Genomic DNA, 20328 nt, shown 5'->3' with positions numbered 1-20328 from the left:
CAATTAATAGACTTTGTGTGAGCTCCCTGGGGATTGCCAGCCAGCAGTGGAACCTGCTCTATGTGCTTTGCTGGCGATAGCATACGGCGATTCACTCGGTGGTTGGAATTAAGGAGCAGACTTTCCCCTCGGCTGAGCCTGCCGCCGGAGAGGGCTGCAGAGCTGTGCCCTGCCTCCTCCGCTGCACCCCGACCGGCCCTGCTCAGTTCTCTGGGCCTAAACGCTGCGTGTTTTGAGCAGGAACACGTTTTTAGTGAATATTGTTCATGAAGTGAACTATGGCACATAACGAAAGCAGAGTTTAAAACCAAAATTCAAAACACTATCAATTTTCTTTGAATTACATGTGAAAAATCCTCTCAGCCCAGAAGCTTAATCCTGACTTGTACCTATATACACGTGAATTTCTTCTCGAGTTCACTTCTGATATAAAACCCAAAAATCTGCATGTACAAAGACCATCTGTTTGCAGACCTCCGGCGGTTGGAGAAGTGATAATCTGACATGCATTGCTCATGTGAACACACACATAGGGACGCACACAACACACATGTATTCCTGCGAGTTCTCTCTAACTGTCCCAGAGAAATCCATGGAGCATCACTAAAAATACAGCTTATGCACATTAGTTACCAGATCCCTTATTTATTATTATTAAACTAGAGGTTTAATTATTATGGTAGTTAATAATTAATTATAGCATAATTAGAAATAATTAATCTATTAATTAGAAAGTTCGGGAGACGATCACAGCAAAATTTTCATGAACTAGAGAAGGGTTCTTAGCAGCAATCCTTTAGAGTTACTGATGAAAAAGAGAGGAAAAATAAGGTGAATTTTGCCTAGAGACACCTGGTAGAGACACCTAAAATATGTAACCGACTGTCCCAGGGGCGTCTGTTACTGCTCCTTGACCACACAGACAGCCCAGCTCAGGTACAAAACCCGTACTACAGATGCCTACATTTCTACTCCCGTTAACAGGAGGATCGTGGTCACACATTTATTACTCATTCGGAGTGGGATCACAGCTAGGAGAGTGTACGAATTACTGTGCAGAGACAAACTATTATAAGGTCTGGCTCTCAGCTGGGGATCCAGAAAGTCTACGAAACAAAAAAAAAGAAGTTTCTTGTCAGCTCAGCAACTAATAACTCAAACCTATCTTAATACATTTGTGTCTCTCATCTCAAGTCAATCACAAATATAAATTAGCTAGTACCTAACAATTAGCATAGAGTACCCATGAATAGTATAAAATAAGTAATTGCGGGGGGAGGGAGGCTAACACTAGAATTAGACAACATCCTCATTATCAGAAGGCACCATTTCTGTAAGATGGTTCAAAATGAATACAACACATATTCCTGTGTTAAGTATATTCAGATACTTATTAACGCTGAAGAAAGCTGGAGATGTCACTTTCTGTACAATCTCTTGGAAGTTTCTATAGTTTACTTTTCCAAAAATAAACAGCATTTGGAGGAGCACAGCATCATCGTAAAAATCAACCTGGTTTGGCTGACTCAGGTTAGGAGCTCCTATCAATAGTTATCACTCTGCAAATCTGGATCTGTGTAACCACTACCACAGCACACTGCCTGGTCATTTTTTACTTTTAAGAATGAGGGCATCCCTTACAGTATTTAAAATAGTTTATTTATTTTCAATATTCTTTCTCTTTTTTTCTAGTGAGAAAAATTTCATAGAGCGTTCTTTTCAACTTATTCTATGACTTCATATGTTATGAACAATACCAATATTGGGCTTTAAAACTAGTGTGAATCAATCTGAAGGGGTGAGATGTCAGTGTATGTACAGAGGCAAACAGGCATTGTTCTCCGTGGAATTAGAGCACCTCTAACTCATGCAGGGTCTGAAAAGGAAGACAAACTGCCTTAAAAAAGCAATTCCTGTTCTGACACAAATGAAGTCATTTTATTTCAGAGACTACCCCAGGACACCAAATATCAAAGCACTTTAAGAATGACAGAAAATGAACAGAAAACTAAAAGAAGGTTTGTTAAAAAATCAAATTTCTTCCAAGGAGCAATTTGTCTTTCACTGACAGAAATCAGATGCCCAAGCAATAAATAATTGTCCCATAGACTATTACTGTTGAGCAAAACAAAATGCACTGAGACTCAACGTGCCAAAGTGAGGTATTGGAAAAGGTAAAGAGAAGAATACTGTTCTCATCACAACAAGCCATGTGCTCTTCATAGGCTTCAGATTTTTGAAGAGCTGTGGACTCCAAGCACAGACCATGGGCTTATGCAGGAGGTAAGAAGGCAGATTGGGTGTGAACCCACCTCTCTGCTCATTGCCTGTGCAGAGCAGAGGGGCAGAGACAGGGCAGATCCCACCACCCACCACCGCCCACCCAAGGAGCTGTGCCCGGAGGGTGCTAGCAGCTCATTACTAGCATAGGCTGGTGGCAGGGACTCCTCCTCCTGCCACTTCCCCGGGGAGAGGAGAGAGAGAAGAGGAGAGAGACTGACAGGGAGCTGCTTCTGAGTCACAGCATCTCCCAGGGCAAGGCAGCTTTCGCACTTGTGTGGCTCGAGGCTGAGCTCCACTCAGAGCCGTGGCTTGACCCAGGACATGATGTATATATAGGCCAGACTAATCCCCAAAAAGGAGCCCTTGCCAGATAAAGAGGTATATTCAGCAAGCAAACACCCTATAAATGGTGTTCAAATGAATACCAGCCAAAATCTGGCCTACCCTGCTTGCACAGAAATTACTGAACTTCTTAAATTTTGATAATTACTTTTTTTTTTTTTTCTAAGCTAACATATTCTGCCACTTATTGGAGTCTAGTGAAAAAGCCACATTGCACCTCCTACCACTGAACTCTGTGAACTTTGCCAGTTTGCACCAGTTTCAGAAAAAACAGGGTTTGAGGGCAATGGTGCAAGGGAATCTCGCTAGCAGGAGTCTCCGCTCTCAATGTGCACGACTATTAAATCTCTCAACAATTTTTCCCCCACACAGTTTTCTTCCTGAAGTGGTTTTCATTTAGTGCAGAAGAACTCAGCACAGCAAAAAAACATCTGCGAGAGACTCAAGAGCCGTTAGATTTGTTATGCTCTTCAAAGAACAGAGGCACCTTTTGTTGTTCTAGACGTGCGACAGCGGCTCCGGCGCTGCCGCTGCTCTAAGAAGGGATATAATGGGGTCCAGCAGAAAAGTGGCTAAGACACGCACAAGCAACATGCCGTGGGTTTTTATTAGCATAACACAGGGAGAGCACGTCACTGCCCTGGAAAACTTTCTGCTGTGGATCCCTACCATCTAGGGGACTGAAAAACTGAATTGAAAAAAATGATGCCTACTTCTATAGAGCAGAATAATTAAATACTGTTTTGATAGTTCCTGACAGATGAATAATAGCAATGACATTTACAGTTCTAACACTGAAAGGAGTCTATAATCCCAGTTTATCTATTCACGAGTCGAGCAATTCACCTCCTGTGCTCCTGTCAGCTGGAGCCAAGCTAATACAGAAGATTAATCAGTTTTACTCACTGCTGCTTCTGGCTGGGCCAACTTCTTTCAGTTCTGTTTTTAAACATGTTTCTCTTAACGTGAACTCAACTTGAGAAGATTACCCAGGTTCCTCGAAATGTCACACATGCATCTCAGGAAACCCCGGTTAACCTGAGAAGAGGGCACTTGAGCAGTTTTGCAAGGATGGGAAGCTTGCAAGGAAAGTGTCCATAACTCCAGGAGAAGAAGTGTTGGTTGTTTTGGAAACAGGGGCAGTGGCCTTGTACGAAGACTGTAATCCCCATCAGCACAGTAAGGAAGAGCCTTGGGAGCAAGACACGACGAGTGCTACTATGGCCTGAGATGACGTTTTTCAGCTGTGGTCCCTTTGAGGGACTCCTGCCCTCAAAGGTCAGGCAGAGATGGGACCCACTGAACAAGGGACTCCTGCCCTCAAAGGGTCGGGCAGAGACAGGACCCGCTGACCACGTGGAGGGGCACTGGCTGGGGAGTACCCTTCACTGGTTGCTGAAGAAAACAAACTCACACCTAGTTTGCTGGGTAACAGCTCATCTCTGTCCAGTTTGCAAAGGAAGGAATTTATTCCTATAATAAGCAATATATTAAAAGATTATTTGTAAGTCAGGTGGATTTTTCTGGAACAGTTCCAGTGATAAAGTAATGCAGCAGACAAAAGGAAAAAGCTCATCATCTTACTTTAATTTTCCCTCCCTCTTCATTGCCTTACAAAGCACAGCAAGTTCGATCAGAAACTGCCCTATCTGCAGAGCATTTCTGAGCAACTGAAGTTTATATTGAAAATGGAGTAGGCATGAGGCTGGAAAAATTGTGAAATTTACTTCTCTAAACTTTTCTCTGGTGCTTTTGAAAGATGTCACTGAGGAAAGATTTATTCCCCTGGGAAAGCTTTGCTTTTTAAAGAAGCAAAAGCTTTTTGTATTTTTAACATGCACCCAATTAACCATTGCCTATGGGTTGCTATTTTGGCTAGCGCTAGGTGCCTGACCACATGGACCATATTTACACTAGTAAGTTTAAAAGTTTGTTATTTACAAGTTCTCTATGCCTACTTTATAAATAGGAACAACTTCTGGGATGATTTGGTTATAAGACCTGCCGTGGTATGGCATGCTTACGGTCCTGCAATGCCTACACAATATGAGGTTAAAAGAGTCTTTAAATGTTATTAGCACACTTAGAAGTACAACATGCCCAGAATATACTATCTTAGCAATTTATAATCTGCACCAACACACCTGATAACGTGGGAAACGAGTCTGCAGTGCAGTATGCAAAGCACCTTGCACGGGGCACAGATCTCTTTACACCAGCACAGTTTTGGAACCAGATGGCTGCAAGTGGGCATTGTGTTCTGTGGTGGGTCCTCTCCATTATTGATGAGTTATTTTATGTATTATGCAGTACTGTAATGAAGAGGCAGCCTTTTGTCTTCCCACACTGTGTCCTCTGTGATGCTGGGAAGTCTTAGGGTAATATTATCAAATAAAACAGTCACTGCATTGTAGAAGATGAATGCAGTTGACTGACTTCCCCAGCAGTTACACTTTAGTGTCACTGAAATATTGAGAGACGCGGGACTAGTTGGAAAAAATCTAATGAAAAAATGAACTGAATATAACATTACAAAATTATATTTAAAAAAATTGTGTAGACTTTCATCTGAAATCCGGTGTACCATAATCTTCACACACATCCTGCACTGACAGAAACCTTGCAAATACTTCAGGCATCTAACTAGGAGAGAGAATGTATGCTACATACTGCCAGTTTATCTGCTGTTTGATGAATCAATGCTTTATTCTTCCATTTCTCCCCTTATTTTGGAGGGCTCAAAGTGCTTTCCAAGGAACTTCCTCCCAGCAATACGGAAATGCAGTCACTTCTGGACGACGGTAAGAGCAGAATGACTGAAGGAATGGAAAAAGATCTCAGACTCTGAAGAACTTCATCAAATCCAACTTATGGGAAAGAGGGCTGGAGAAATACACGTCAAATAATCCACAATGATGGAAAAGAAAAGCCAGCAGATCTGCTAATCAGAAGAAGAGGAGTGAGGTGCAATCCTTCTGACTGCCAAAACGCCCTCCCTGCAGAGTTAAAGCTGGGTTTGTGAAGCTCCATGTCAGAAGGCACAGGGCTGAACTCTGCACCCTCTGTGACACACACATCTGTATTGTGTGGTCTGTAAGCCACTTATACTCAGAACAAGAAGATGGCTTTCTTACAAGCAAACAAAAAAAAAAAATCACTATTAATTTTCTTCAAACCTCTCCCCTACTATTTCATGCTTTCCTCCAGCTTCTCCCTTCTTAGTCAGATGAGGCAGCTGACCTCTTCCACTGTGAATAACTCTGCAACATAGCCCACTGCATAAGGCTTTCCAGTACGTGGTGTTTATATTTAGGAGTATGACTTTCTTGCATTGTACGTCAACAATAACTATCAAAGCCCCAGGGCAAAGACATCAGAAGAAAAGCAAAAGTCCACAATATGTTATATTCACTGTGTCATAGGCAGCATTTACCAGTAGACTGCACAGATCAGACTCTCAATTCTTTTCCAAGAGGTACCAAGTCTTTAAGCCATGGAAGCCCAAGATGCCCTCAGAGCTGGTCATGCCAAGCTCCAAAGCTGAGCCACTGCCTCCTTCTGCAGCATGGAAACATGCAGGTGCTGTCAGGGACCAGGAGGGAAGCAAGGACAGTGTCTGAAGCGAGCAAATAAGGAAGGAAAGACATGAAGTCATTCCTTTGCCTGTCCCTAGTGATCTGGGGAGCAAGAAAGGAGGGAAAATAGTCTCATTCCCTCTCTCAGGGAAGTGTAACCACTCAGTGGGAGAAGTGCTGAGTGTACAGGTTCCATTAAGCCCTGCAGAAAGATTTGCCTTCATGATGGGCACCACCAGCTTTCCTACAAAATTATGCCAGGGAAGAACTTGCCCATTTTAGCTTACCGATATCCTCACCTTCTGTCCTGCTCCAATAACCGTGCTGTGCTGTCACCAGTCATTGCATTTGTTAAATCTAAGAGGATGTAAGCCCTGAAGAACATGAACCTTGTCTGCTTACCAAACATCAAACAGCCTGCAGTCAGGATCCGTGCAAAATGCTTTTCCTGCAGTATCCCTGAGCAAAAAGAGGTGACGCTCTGTCCCCAGTGAAGCCTGGCTGCAGGTGACAAGGTAAGCTGGTGATACTCCTTGCATCAGGTAACTTATGCCAGTAAAAGGACTGGCTTCTCAAAGTGGACACCCATGAAAGAAAAACAATTTAATGAGAAGTCATTTGTTATACTAACGGTCTTACTAAATGACACTATTAAAGAACCGTAAGCAAGAGATGGGTACTGAGCAAGTCAATGTTATCATTTGCTCTCATTTTGCAGGCTGGCTCAGGACCAACACTTCATTTTTCATGGTAAAGGAGAACAGGTTAAAGAGATGTATAAAGAAATCAATTACTAATTACTATTAGGCATATAAACAAGCTGGCAGGTAAACAATTGTGATTCAGTGAGGCAACTGTCAACCTCCAAAGGAAGGACAGTACATATTTGTATTATTATTTTCTTTTTAGTCTTATCTCATTTGGGATTACTCCTAACATGATCTTTAGCATCCTTACAAAGCACAAGACTGAGCTGAGCATGTGTTCAGCTCCTGCACTGCAAGGCTCCCTTTACCCCACCCTGAGGACGCACGCTGGGAGAGGCTCCCATCACAGCACTGAGAATTTGGCAACACAGAAGATGGCCAGACCTCGCTGTGGGTAAGAGTTTGAGTTCATCCACTGCAGAAATAAGACCAGACAGCAAATTTAGACTATGGCTTTTCTCCTAACTTTCCCAAACTTTGGGATGTCAGACTCCTGAGAAGAATCCTCCCCCAGGGATGATCTTGACACGCAACACAGGTTAACACAGACTGGGTGTAGGATCTGATTCAGCCCGTTTAACTTGAGGCATTTAACGAAGCACTTGGTTTAGTTTTCACTAGTGCCCCATGTCATCAGCACAGGGAGATCAGCGCCTGCAGTGAATGATCTTACAGAATCACAGAATCACAGAATCACAGAATGTTAGGGATTGGAAGGGACCTCGAAAGATCATCTAGTCCAATCCCCCTGCCGGGGCAGGATTGCCTAGACCATATCACACAGGAACGCATCCAGGCGGGTTTTCAATGTCTCCAGAGAAGGAGACTCCACAACCTCTCTGGGCAGCCCGTTCCAGTGTTCGGTCACCCTCACCGTAAAGAAGTTTTTCCTCATATTTAAGTGGAACCTCCTGTGTTCCAGCTTGCACCCATTGCCCCTTGTCCTGTCAAGGGATGTCACTGAGAAGAGCCTGGCTCCATCCTCTTGACACTTGCCCTTTACATATTTATAAACATTAATGAGGTCACCCCTCAGTCTCCTCTTCTCTAAGCTAAAGAGACCCAGCTCCCTCAGCCTCTCCTCATAAGGGAGATGTTCCACTCCCTTAATCATCTTCGTGGCTCTGCGCTGGACTCTCTCTAGCAGTTCCCTGTCCTTCTTGAACTGAGGGGCCCAGAACTGGACACAATATTCCAGATGCGGCCTCACCAGGGCAGAGTAGAGGGGGAGGAGAACCTCTCTCAACCTGCTGACCACACCCCTTCTAATACACCCCAGGATGCCATTGGCCTTCTTGGCCACAAGGGCACACTGCTGGCTCATGGTCATCCTGTTGTCCACTAGGACCCCCAGGTCCTTTTCCCCTACGCTGGTCTCCAACAGCTCTGCCCCCAACTTGTACTGGTACATGGGGTTGTTCTTGCCCAGATGCAGGACTCTACACTTGCCCTTGTTATATTTCATTAAATTTCTCCCCGCCCAACTCTCCAGCCTGTCCAGGTCCCTCTGAATGGCTGCGCAGCTTTCCGGTGTGTCAGCCACTCCTCCCAGTTTTGTGTCATCAGCGAACTTGCTGACAGTGCACTCTATTCCCTCATCCAAGTCATTAATGAATATATTGAATAGAACTGGTCCCAGTACCGACCCTTGCGGGACTCCGCTAGACACAGACCTCCAACTGGACTCTGTCCCATTGATCACCACTCTCTGGCTTCTTTCCTTCAGCCAGTTCACAATCCACCTCACTACCCGATCATCCAGACCACACTTCCCCAGTTTAGCTGCGAGGATGCTGTGGGAGACCGTGTCAAACGCTTTACTGAAATCGAGATAGACCACATCCACAGCTTTACCATCATCTATCCACCGGGTAACATCCTCATAAAAGGCTATCAAGTTGGTTGAGCATGACTTCCCGTTGGTGAAGCCATGCTGAGTGCCCCTAATGATCCCCCTATCCTTGATGTGCCTAGAGACAGCACCAAGAACAAGTTGTTCCATCACCTTTCCGGGGATGGAGGTGAGGCTGACCGGTCTATAGTTCCCCGGGTCCTCCTTCTTGCCCTTTTTGAAGACTGGAGTGACATTCGCTTTCCTCCAGTCCTCAGGCACCTCTCCCGTTGCCCATGACTTAGCAAAGATGATGGAGAGTGGCCTAGCAATGACTTCCGCCAGCTCCCTCAGCACCCGCGGGTGCATCCCATCAGGGCCCATGGATTTATGGACGTCCAGGTTGCTTAATTGGTCCCTGACCCAGCCCTCATCAACCAAGACAGATTCCTCCTCTATCCTGACTTCTTCTGAGGCCTCAGGGGTCCGGGGCTCCTCAGGACAGCCTCCAGCAGTATAGACAGAGGCAAAGAAGGCATTCAGTAACTCCGCCTTCTTTTTATCCTCTGTCTCCAGGACCCCCACCTCATTCATCAGTGGGCCTACATTGCCTCTAGTGTTGGCTTTACCTGCAATGTATTTGCAGGTAATCTCGGTATCGTAGTCTCTCTCGTGAAGAAGTGGGACAGTACAGTAATTCTCAACACTAGTTCATAACTGTATATTCATTTGAAATGACTCATTCATTTGAAAGTCAGCACTGCCTAAAAATTATTTCCAACTTCCCAAAACATGGACTGCTATCATTTTTTGAAACTAATTCAGCTTAATGTGCCATTCAAAAACTCACACCATTCTTTGTGACTAAGACTAGCTATTTTCCCAAGTGTTCCAGTACCCTGACTCCACGTCTGCTGAACAGATAATTCAGTCTCAGATTTTCTGCTATAGTCTACCATGATTAATTTTAGCCTGTGCAAGTGGGAGGTAGAACGAAGGGAGAAGAAGTCATGGAAGGCAGAATCTATATCCAACTATGGGAAGATTAGGAGTACCTAAACACAATAATGTCTCAGCAGGGAATATGTGAAACAAGTAAACATTAGAAATAGCACATCCCAAGTAGTGCACGTAGCATATCCCAAACTGCAGAGCTAGCAGATAGACAGGGTATTCTGTACTACAAATGTGCCAGAGGGAACCTGTGTTTAACTCTCCGTTTTTGGTTGAGGATTTTATTAGTGTGTGAGCAGTTCTGTGTGTACAAATGCACTCCTTAAAGCTGTCATCCATCTCCATAAGCACGTGAGCAACTTTAATACATGGATGCATAGATATAATAAATAATACTTTTTTTTTCTTAATGATTTTTCCATATGAAAAAGCAAACCCTAATGCAGCATGCAGGCAGCAGAATGGATGGGGTACGCAGGCAGTGGCTGTGCCTCAAAAGATATAGGGATATGTGTGTTTGTGTGAATTCCTATTTGCATTAATTCATGCCCACAAAAGCTTATGCACTATATGAGCCTAGAAGAGCAGATCTGAAAAAACATTTTATACCTTATATCCATTATGTACTTTTGCTGTCAACCTGCACACTGAGATCATTTCAATAACTGGGAAACTTATGATGATATAAAAGTCCTCAATATACTCTATTATCAATTTGTAGCTAATAAAATGTTAAAGAGAAATATTTAGAGAAATAAATTTTGTAATTAAAAAAATTAATTTTGATAAAAATTGACATTTGGGGAATTTGTTTCATAGAATCAGAGTTTTTTTTTAAAAAAAACACAAATTCTGAAATTCCCTTTAAACCAAATTTCAGTTTTTGATAAGCTCAGCTGTAAAGAATGGGACAACTGGCAATCTTTGACACTTTCAACACTTTATGGATGAGAGAAAGGGGTTGTTGAAGACTCAATGTTTACCAGACCATGTTTTTTTCTAGAAAAGAACATATAAAATTTTTTCAGCTGTGACCTAATTCATGTCTGTCTATGTGACAACTACAAACATTAAATGCAAGCTCCTCAGCATGGGCTGGATCTTAGGTCTGTAAAGCATCTAACACACTTTGGTGTGCTAAGTATATGAATAAAAGAATATGCCTCAAAATGCAAATTATTATTTTATGTATATTCATAAACTTCTCAGAAATCTACTAAGCTTTTCAAGTACGCAAAATACTTTCTTAAAACCACCTGTTGTTCTTTGCTAGGAGTAGCTAACATAGTTAAAGTATCCACTTTAAGATAGTTTCTTTCATTTTAGCCTCAGAGCAATAAATTCTCATCTTGAGATTCATGTTTCCACAAGGCACCTCCCTGGAACAACTTCAAAATCCTGCAAAAATCCCCTTCCCTTTGACAGGAGGAGACAGATGGGAAAAAAAAAAAAACAATCTTAAGGGCTTTCAGAAGAAAGGCAGACTCATCATAGACATTAAAACAATCACTACATCAAGACCATAGCCAAAGTATCCAAATTTTGGAGTCTCATCTGGTGGTCTAAAAGGGTTGAGCACATATGAGCAGCCAAAGAGCTCTGTACTCTTCAGACTTGCATGAGTTTAGGACTGGTGAGTGTTGGCCAGATTTCCTCCTGAAGTCTCCTGCTGTGGCACAACTAGAGCTGAAAAAGTTCAAGCTGAAGAGGGTGGAATTCAGTTCTCAGTACTTCTAAATATAGCTCAGGATTTAAGAAATTTACTGATTTTTGATAACTTTTGCATTTGCCAGCTTAATAGGATGAATGGAAATAGCAAAACAAAAAAATATGAACTTTTATATTACAAATACACCTTTTAGCAAGACTTATTTGTGTATTGAGAGAGCTCTCTAGAGAGCTGCTGTCCATCGCCAGTGAACACTGCAGTTAAACCTGGACGGCAGCAAGTGATGTAAACCTTGACTCACTGTGTTTTCAAATGGAAAATAGGGCTGTGGTGTATATTTTGCAGGAAAAAAGACACCACACAAGGATTGCTTTCTGTTGCCAGCCCAGGAGCTGCAGAGAGGTCATAGGCTGTAACTGAGGGCAGTACTGTATTCAGTATAACTGTATAACTGTACTCATACAGATACTGCAGACCAGAAACTGGTTTCCATTGAGAAACCAGGACTTTATTTTGGGCCCTCGTCGAGCTAGTGCAATGACAATTTCACAGAACAGTAAAGTTCACCACAAACTTCAACTGCAGTTAATACAGTACTTTGTAACATCAGTCAACGTCCAGAGAACAGGCCTTTGCATTTCACCTTATGAAATAACTGAGATGCCACACACTCCTTTTTGAAAGCTGGCCCACAAGAGCCAAAGCCTATAGCTGACACTCAACACACTGGAAATACCAGCTCTGAGTTCTACCTCATAAAATTCTGCTAATTTTACTCTAGCTTTTGTTTATTTAAAGTTACATTCTGCCATGTTACATGTAACACAATGCATACACAGATCCACATAAATCAGTGGGGCTACCTGCCTGCCGAGGCATTCCCAAATAACCATTGATTCCCTATCATGAGTTGAGGCACAATGAAAAATTAGAAGGAAGGTGAATAAAATCAGAAAACACAAACAATTCATACCACTGCAAACGCTGATTTCAAGGCTGTCTACCAGAGACCAATGTTTTTTATAAAGTGTTTTCTAATGGCATATTATCCAATACAACTGCACTGGGTGATTGATAACAAGCACTGTAAAATGTCACAGATTACTAAAGAGCATAGTGGCTACTAATTTACCTCCATCTTGTGAGTTCATGATATTCAGAGCAAACAGCATTGCATTGGAGAACGTAGTAGCCTCTTCTTTGCTTGCAAAATTCAAGCCATAGACCTGCCGTGCATCGCGCCATTGATGAAAGGTAGGTGTTGCTTGATTGTACTTCAGTCCTTTCACAATTGAGTAATTAATCACTACCTGTGATTTGAAAGAGAGGGGGGAAGATTAAAAATAGTTCTGTTTTCAGTGGGAAAAAAACTCAACCCTTTGCTAAAGGTTAATTAAATTGGTAGAGGCAATTCAGACGGCAGATCCTGTATGGCTGTATGGTAAGGCAGCGTGTGTTTTGATGACAGAAGACCCACATCTGGGGGTGAGATTTACAATGGTTCAATTCAGCCTCAGGGACTTGCACGCTAGTTTTGCAAAATCTACTACCTGCTCGTGTTTTCTACAGCACCTCCGCAGGATACAGCTGTGCAGATACTGCAGACAGATGTCGGGAGCCAGGGCCAGCAGCTGTTGCCATCTTTTGGGGGATGATCACGCACAACTGTCAGGAAAAGAGCCAGACAGAGCTCTTGGCACTAACCCAGCCCCACAGCAGATAAATGTTCAACTCATTGCACTGGCTCTGCTCTTCTCCTCCCATGCACCTGATCATCACCAGCTTCTTACACTGAGAGAGTTTTTCTCTAGAATCAGACAGGCAATGACAAAACCAGACAACTAAATATTTCCTCTCCCACCTCCACCCTTGCTGTACATGCTATAATTTCCAGGTAAAGGGTGACTGCAGCAGAAGGGTGTTTCTGTATGTTTTGATTTAATCTGCTAAATACAATGCCCTGTTTGTCCTTTGGCAGGGCACATGGGACACCCAGCTACACAGTACACCTGGGATCCGACCAGAAACCTCCAATGCTAAAAACATAAGCTGCAGTATCTCCAAGTGGAGAGGCAGGAGTGTCCACCGCACCACTAATAAGTCAGAAGGACCCATGGCAGTGACAGCACCCCGAGATACCCATCTGTGGGCTGACAGTGGCACACTGTTGTGATGCAAATTTAAGAAACAAAATCCCAACAGAAAGGACCATAATTATTCTAATAAACACATACAGTGCAGCTGAAAACAGAGAAGGAGTAGGAAATGGAGGTTCCCTCTTCACCAGTCCACAGAGGCAGAAGGGAACCAGGGACAGAGAAAATTATGAGCAGGTAAAGTCTGAAGTTCATTATTCAAATATTGCAAAACTGGTTTTGAATATTCAAGATTGTCTCTACAAATTGACTTATCTTGGATGGTGTTTTATCAAGAGACCAAACAATCCCACAATTTCTGGTCCTTGCTGAAAGCCAATCAATCAAAATCCTTCATCAAAGTAGTTTATACGGCTCATCTGTAAATTAGGTGGGCTGGACACTGGTGTACAGGAGAAGGATGAGGGACCTTGCTGCATGCTGTCCAGGAGCTCACTTTTATGGTGAGTGCAGCATCCTGGGCTTGGTAAGATGGGAGCAACAGCAGAAGACAAGGGAACAGAGACCCAGTAAGTAATAAATGCTGTACACAGTATTTATTGCTACAGGTGGACCCCACACACCAGCAAACCTACCATTACATCTGTTTTGCAGTCTGATTGACCGGTACTTTGGAAAGTTTTCTGTTAGTACTACTATTGCATCTAAAAAATTCCAGCATATTTAATTAGACTAATATTTTTGCTAAATGATTGACAATTCTTCTCCATTATAAAAGCAAGAGTTTTAAAACTAATTTCAAAGATGAATGACTCCTAACTCTGAGTTTCGACTTTTCAGTGGATTGCCAATGTAAACTGGCAGAAAAACATTAGACAAGCACCTAATACATAAGGAGAAAATTGTTTTTCACACATTCCTGTTTTTGAAGGATGACATTGTCTCATTGATATAGCTAGTTAACAGATGTCTGATAACTATACTATATTAATATATAAAAAAATTATAGAAACCATCAAAGAAGCCACCACACCAGTAGATAATTACAGATATACTTTATTTCTATAGTGCATATTACTTACCTGAGCCAGCATTAAGCAGTGACATAGCAAATAGTCTTTAAATACTTGGTCTAGCTTTAGGCATAATTTATCCTGATGGTTATTGAACACCAGCTACCTGGTCTAAGTGTTGCTCTCAAACCAGTATCATTATTAAGTTTCCATGTAGATGCACTGGCCAGCAATCAGACCTACACTGCTTTTTTTTGGTCACATTTCATAGAGAGGTTCCTGACCTGTGATCCAAAGGGAGATCAGGGCAGCCTATGTTTGGTAAACAGGTTCCCAAGAGTTGGTCCCCTGAAAATGGGAACCACATCGCCAGCATGCTGCATGGGAAGCCACCCACACCAACCAGATCAACGTGGAAACCATGCTGCTCCTGTTACAGCAAAGCCATGAACTCACTCCTATAGCTGACAGCTTAGATAGCCCTTTCCTCTTAAAAAATGGTGACATCACCCCCACTCTACTACTGAACATTGGGAAAGCCTGTACCGATGTTGCTCACACTCAAGGGGTCTCTGGAGCATCAAGTAGACCCATGCCTGGATTACTAACCCAACAGTTTTAGCATGTACCAATTTAAAGTCTTCCAATCCCTTCTAAGGGAAGGCACATGGGAAGGTATCTGCCATGCTGAGCAGACCAGTGGTTCATCTTTTCATCCTCCGTTGCAGCCTGTAATGTGAATTGGAGAAACTTACTGGAAATCTTGCAGAAAGAAGTAACAGATTTGTCTGTAACAAACAATTCTTCCTGTAACAGTTTATCTAGAGTTTGTCTTAAAAGCTGAAACGGGACATTTTATGTGCTGATTTTTTTTTTCTTTCCAACCCCTTTTAATATTTTCTATCCTGAAACAAAGTAGGCTTGTTACTGATATAAATGTCTGTGTTGTTTTGAATCTTGTTAAATTCTGGATTTCAATTATCTCCCATGGCAAGGAGTTTTACAGACCAATTGTGCATAGTATTAATACATTGACACCTTTCAATGTTCCCATCACTATAATGTTAAAAAAAAGATTTGCTTCACTTCCACCTGGTACTCTCCTTCACCCTTCCACCTCAGTTTCAAGTGTAGGCTCTCTGGGGCAGGCAGTGAATTTTGGGATCTATGAAAAAGCTCAAAACCAAGAAGTCCTTGCCTTTGACTGCAGTCTGTAGGCTGCTGAGTTATAAATTGTCAGCAGCAATGATGGTGGGGTTTGAGAGGACTCACAGGAACGGGGCTAGAGGGATCGAGGGGGCTTCAGGACCACATCTGAGGTGCAACCACAATCCAGGTCATGGGAAGAGCTCCCGCACAAGTCTTACCGCCCATACTCTTGCTTATTGAACCAGAGCAAGACATTTGCTGGTTTCTCCAGAGTATGAAATGGGTCAGAAGTTTGTTATCAGCTCGGGGTCTGCCGCGCTCCCAGCGCTCAGACTCCTCTCACGGGGAGCAGTCATATGATTGCTAAAACAAGGGAGGATATGGTGTAGCAGCTAAAAACTGCGACAGTTGAGGCCAGATTCTTTATTTCTGTAAGCAGACACAAACCTGACCAGCTTCTAGTAAGTTACAGCAGTGATTAACTGGTTCTTTATTTTTCAAAAAAATGAGGTTTAGTTTATATCTCAAGAATGCTGTCCCTGTTTCAGTTTTGGCTTAGGCTCTAATGTAGAATGTCCCACCTGCCCCAAGGCCCTGTTTTTACATTCACTTCTTAGCCACATCAATACACCAAACCCTCAGGAGATATGATTCACTTTTGACTTGCACCCTCCTCCCTGCCTATTTGTTCATCACATGCCTTTCGGTGATGAGATCATGCTGAGCTGAAATCACTTAATACAAAAACCATTTTAAACCCTCCATTGATCAGGACTCCAAACTGGGGAGCTACTGTTTGTCAGCTAAGCCATAAAGATGGACCACTTGTATGTTTTTAGCTTTGTGAACTTCTTGCGTGGTGACTGAAGCTAACATACTTCACCTTTACAACAGGCTAGGTTATAACGACAGCTGGCAAGTCGCAACACGGGGGCAAACTGCTTGTGACTGTTGGGTTTCGAGAAAATGAAGGCTGCAAGGAAACATCAAAGCTCATGACATCAAGTGATTGTAATACAGATCTGGCCTTAGCTTCAAACCAGTTCTGGCCTCTGTGGCTACTTCAAAGCTTCAAAAGTTTACTTCTGGTTTTCTGAAGATCATCGCTCATGCCAGCATGCGTCTATGCAAATGGGCACGTCTGTGCAGAGCAGAAAGGGGAATTCACGCACTGCTGGTCTGTAACTTTGTGCTGCTGCTGCACGCGAGCCTGTGATGAGCACGTCACCCAGACACAAAAGGAGAACAAGAGATCGGGTGACCAATTCCCGGTGGTGAGAATGATGCTCAAGTTCTGCCACTCTAAAACCCATATTTCTTTGTGGTGAATTTTTTAGACACAGTCAGCTAGAGAAGACGATAACACAGATAAGGTAAGCAGAATGAGAAGACAGTATCATAAACACTAACACATGCACTAAAAAAGGGCTAGAAAACAGAAAGGCAGATAGACAAAGACAACAAAAGGAGCCTACAGAAGAAGATACGTGAAGAAAAAAAAGAGGATGAAAATTAGAGAGATAAATTATTAGAGGTGTAATATAAAACAACAAAAATTAAAAGGGAAACGTTAAAGGCAGGCAGGGGCGAAGTCATGAAGATTACTGTAGTCTGTGCCTTGCCAAACAGTATGTAATAAAACTTACTACTGTTCCTCTGTGGTATTGTTGTGCTACGTATTTTAAACTAGTTCCCAACTCTTGGAAATCTGTGTAGCTTCATTATATGCCAAAGCACATATTAGCTGAAGATTGGTCCTTTTCAGAAAAACATGGCTTTCCTGGCAAAGCAACAGCTTTTACTAAAACCTCACTTTCAGTGTGATTTAGAACAACCGGAGAGCAAGCATGAAATGGCTTGTACAGAGAATTATTTTAACTGAAATTCATTTTTGTTCTCTTTAAATGCAAATACTTAGCAAGCCTAGCAAGCTTATGATTCCATGTGAGACTCATATAAAAGATATTGAATTCTGAATCTTGAGACTTTCAGAACATTCCTTTTAATACTACTATGCTACGCTGCCTTGAATTTACTTTATTCATAACACTGGATTTTTGTAATCATATTTAAGGTGAATACTTCCTTTTAGACATTTTAAGTGACTAAGGTAACCTGTACTTTTTCGTTTGTTTGAGGGAGGATTTTTAGCCTTTAAACTCTAGAAAAATATATTATTGTCTCTGTTTCCTTCTGAATTGAGATGATTTTTAGATGGCATGCAGCCTCTTTGTAAGTAGAAACATTTGCAAGCAAACGCAGTGTTACAGTTAATGCAAAACATGTTTAAAGGACAGATCAAGATTTGACTCTTTAATATATCCTACTCTTTAAATTGTATACTCTGATTAAGACAGACCTCTGGTACATAGTCTCCCTTACATATATATGTAGACTTCATGACTTTTGCTTGTTTAACACCAGCTATTCAGACTCATCTTAGATTGTGGTCACATGAAAATCATTTACATTCACCTGCTGGCTACGTAAAACAACAGCTAACATGGCCTTTTACAAAGCAGTACTGGCTTTCACAAGTAAGAAGCCACTGTATATCATTTATTTTTGAAAATATCTTCTATTTTTGAAATGGAACTGCATTAATATATCACCTTTGCTCTGCCGAGAAGGATATAAGCAGCAGCAAAAGGCAAGACAGATGTTTTCAAAAGGGCACTGCAAGGAGCTGAAAACTGATGTGCTAAAACCCCCACCTGTTTCTATTCTGCTTCTCCTTTTTCAAAATGACGCCTGTGTATACGGACAGCGTTGCAAGGGTACTAACACTTCTACTAAGCAACCTGACCAGCTTTTCCAATTGCCCTAAGCATCACTCAGCTGACAGCTGAGGGACATCATCTGCATTTCCATGAGCAGATCGGTCAATTTAACACTTGGTGGGAGCTGAGAGGTCACGGTGCCCCGGCTCCCGCTCTCCAGCTTGGCTTGGTTAGGCTAGGCTAGGCTAGGCTAGGCTTGGCTTAGTTTGGCTAAGCTTGGCTTGCCCTGCCCCTCCCCGTGTTGTGCTGGTGGCGGTGCTCGTCACACCTTCCCAGGAGGCAACGCCGCTCTCTGAACGAACAGAAAATCAATCACCCTCTTTCTTCTGACTCTTCTGCCAGGCTGAGGGCTCAAGGTGAGCGCAGGAGGCAGGCAGCTCAGGCAGGCTGGGCTGCCACCGCCGCACCGTCCTCACTGCAACACACAGAGGGAGTCCCCAACTCCCAAATGTCTGCTCTAAAATGCAAATGGCACGACAATATAGCATCGCTACTCCCCTCCAAGCTTGTTTTTGTAATTTAGGCTCTAAACATGACATTTGGTTATGGATGGCGCGCACTGCCCAGCACGCCCGCGAGCCAAGCTGCCGGGAGCCCGTGGCCGAGGAGGGTCTGATCCCAGTTCTGATTAGCTAAATCCCATATAACTCCTTTAATACCCAAGGAGGTACTTGGGTACAAGCGGACTTAGGCTGCCGTAAATCAGATCACAGTGTGCACCTAGGATTTTAAAATGCATTATGAGGAACTAATTACTTATCACAGCAATGTAACAACTGCGCTTTGTGAGGTGGCAGTGCAGAACGATTGATTTATTTTTCTTTTTTATACAGAGTACTGAAAATGAGCAAAAAGTAAATCAGGGGGAGCTGAGAGCAAAGCCTGCAGAATGAAACAAGACTCATTTCAAAAAAAAAATGCAGAGGGAAAAATAACATTAAAATCTCTGGCATTTACCAAAAGTTCTGTTTGCAAATAAGCAGTAATAAATTATGAGACGTTCTGTGCACAAAAAAATATACAAAATCTGAATTGCTGGAGGAAACAGACTCGTAGGCACCTTGCAGGGAGCAGGAAATGTTGCTAGACTGCATTAAGTATAGAACTGATGGTATCAAACGAGATCAAAGGTTAATTTACAGGAAACTCGATGCAGTTACTCACTTGTTGATCTTGCAGTTTAACTCCAACTACCCTGAAGGTGTTAGTGGCCGTGTTGTGGTATATGTTGATTCTGCTGAATCCCTGCTGTCCAGGTTTGATTGGCACCCATTTCTTACTGGTATCGTCATAGACCATAACTGAAGCCCGGGCTTGGCAAATACTCTGTTCACTGGAGAGCAAAATAACAAAATCAGGAAAAAAAACAGTGAATTTGCTGCGTGCTACCGAAAACATCTAAAGGAAAAGAAACCAACAGAAATTATCAGAACTACTTACAACATATGTTTCATACGAGATCTGCTAATCCTTTGAATACAATCTGCCTGTTAAATTAAAGCTGGCATGTATGTGTTCATAGACTCAAAAATCTCCAGTATGCTGCTGTTTTGAACAGATAATCTATTTTATATAAAAATATTAGGCCCTAAGGAATAACCTGTATGACACAAACATTATGAAAACTGTCCAACAGCATGAATGCTCCATTTATTTTATGTACCTATTGGCAAGTGAAGCCTTTCACATTTGCATGAAAACTTACTAATATTTTACAGCTTACTGACAAAATAAACGTGACATCCACAGCTGGGTTACACATTTAAAACTGGAAGCAAGCAGACCTTGAACCAAAAGCCGTGTTAGGTAAACTGAAGAAATCAATTATGCTAATCCAGCTGACGCCTAATACCCAGTCCCTCTGACGCACTTAGAAGCGCCGGAATACACGGTGCAAAACACACAGGAACTTTTTTCCTTCATCCTAGT

General features: G+C 42.5%; 1 protein-coding gene across 5 annotated transcripts in view; it reads right to left on the bottom strand.

Annotated features, from left to right (window-relative positions):
• The window catches only part of EVL (Enah/Vasp-like), a 166171-nt gene that overhangs the window by 60919 nt on the left and 84924 nt on the right, over positions 1-20328 (bottom strand). For all 5 annotated transcript variants that reach the window (XM_068398707.1, XM_068398705.1, XM_068398709.1 and 2 more), the window contains exons 2-3: positions 19564-19732; positions 12494-12671 (exon numbers count right to left, since the gene is read on the bottom strand). In XM_068398707.1, the coding sequence (XP_068254808.1) occupies positions 12494-12671; positions 19564-19732 (347 nt within the window). The remainder of the gene's footprint in view (positions 1-12493; positions 12672-19563; positions 19733-20328) is intronic.

Source organism: Nyctibius grandis, chromosome 4 (genome assembly GCF_013368605.1).
Source record: "Nyctibius grandis isolate bNycGra1 chromosome 4, bNycGra1.pri, whole genome shotgun sequence".
Classification (NCBI taxonomy): Eukaryota; Metazoa; Chordata; class Aves; order Nyctibiiformes; family Nyctibiidae; genus Nyctibius; species Nyctibius grandis.
The sequence above is the reverse complement of the archived record's forward strand: the minus strand, read 5'-3'. Positions and strand labels throughout refer to the sequence as shown.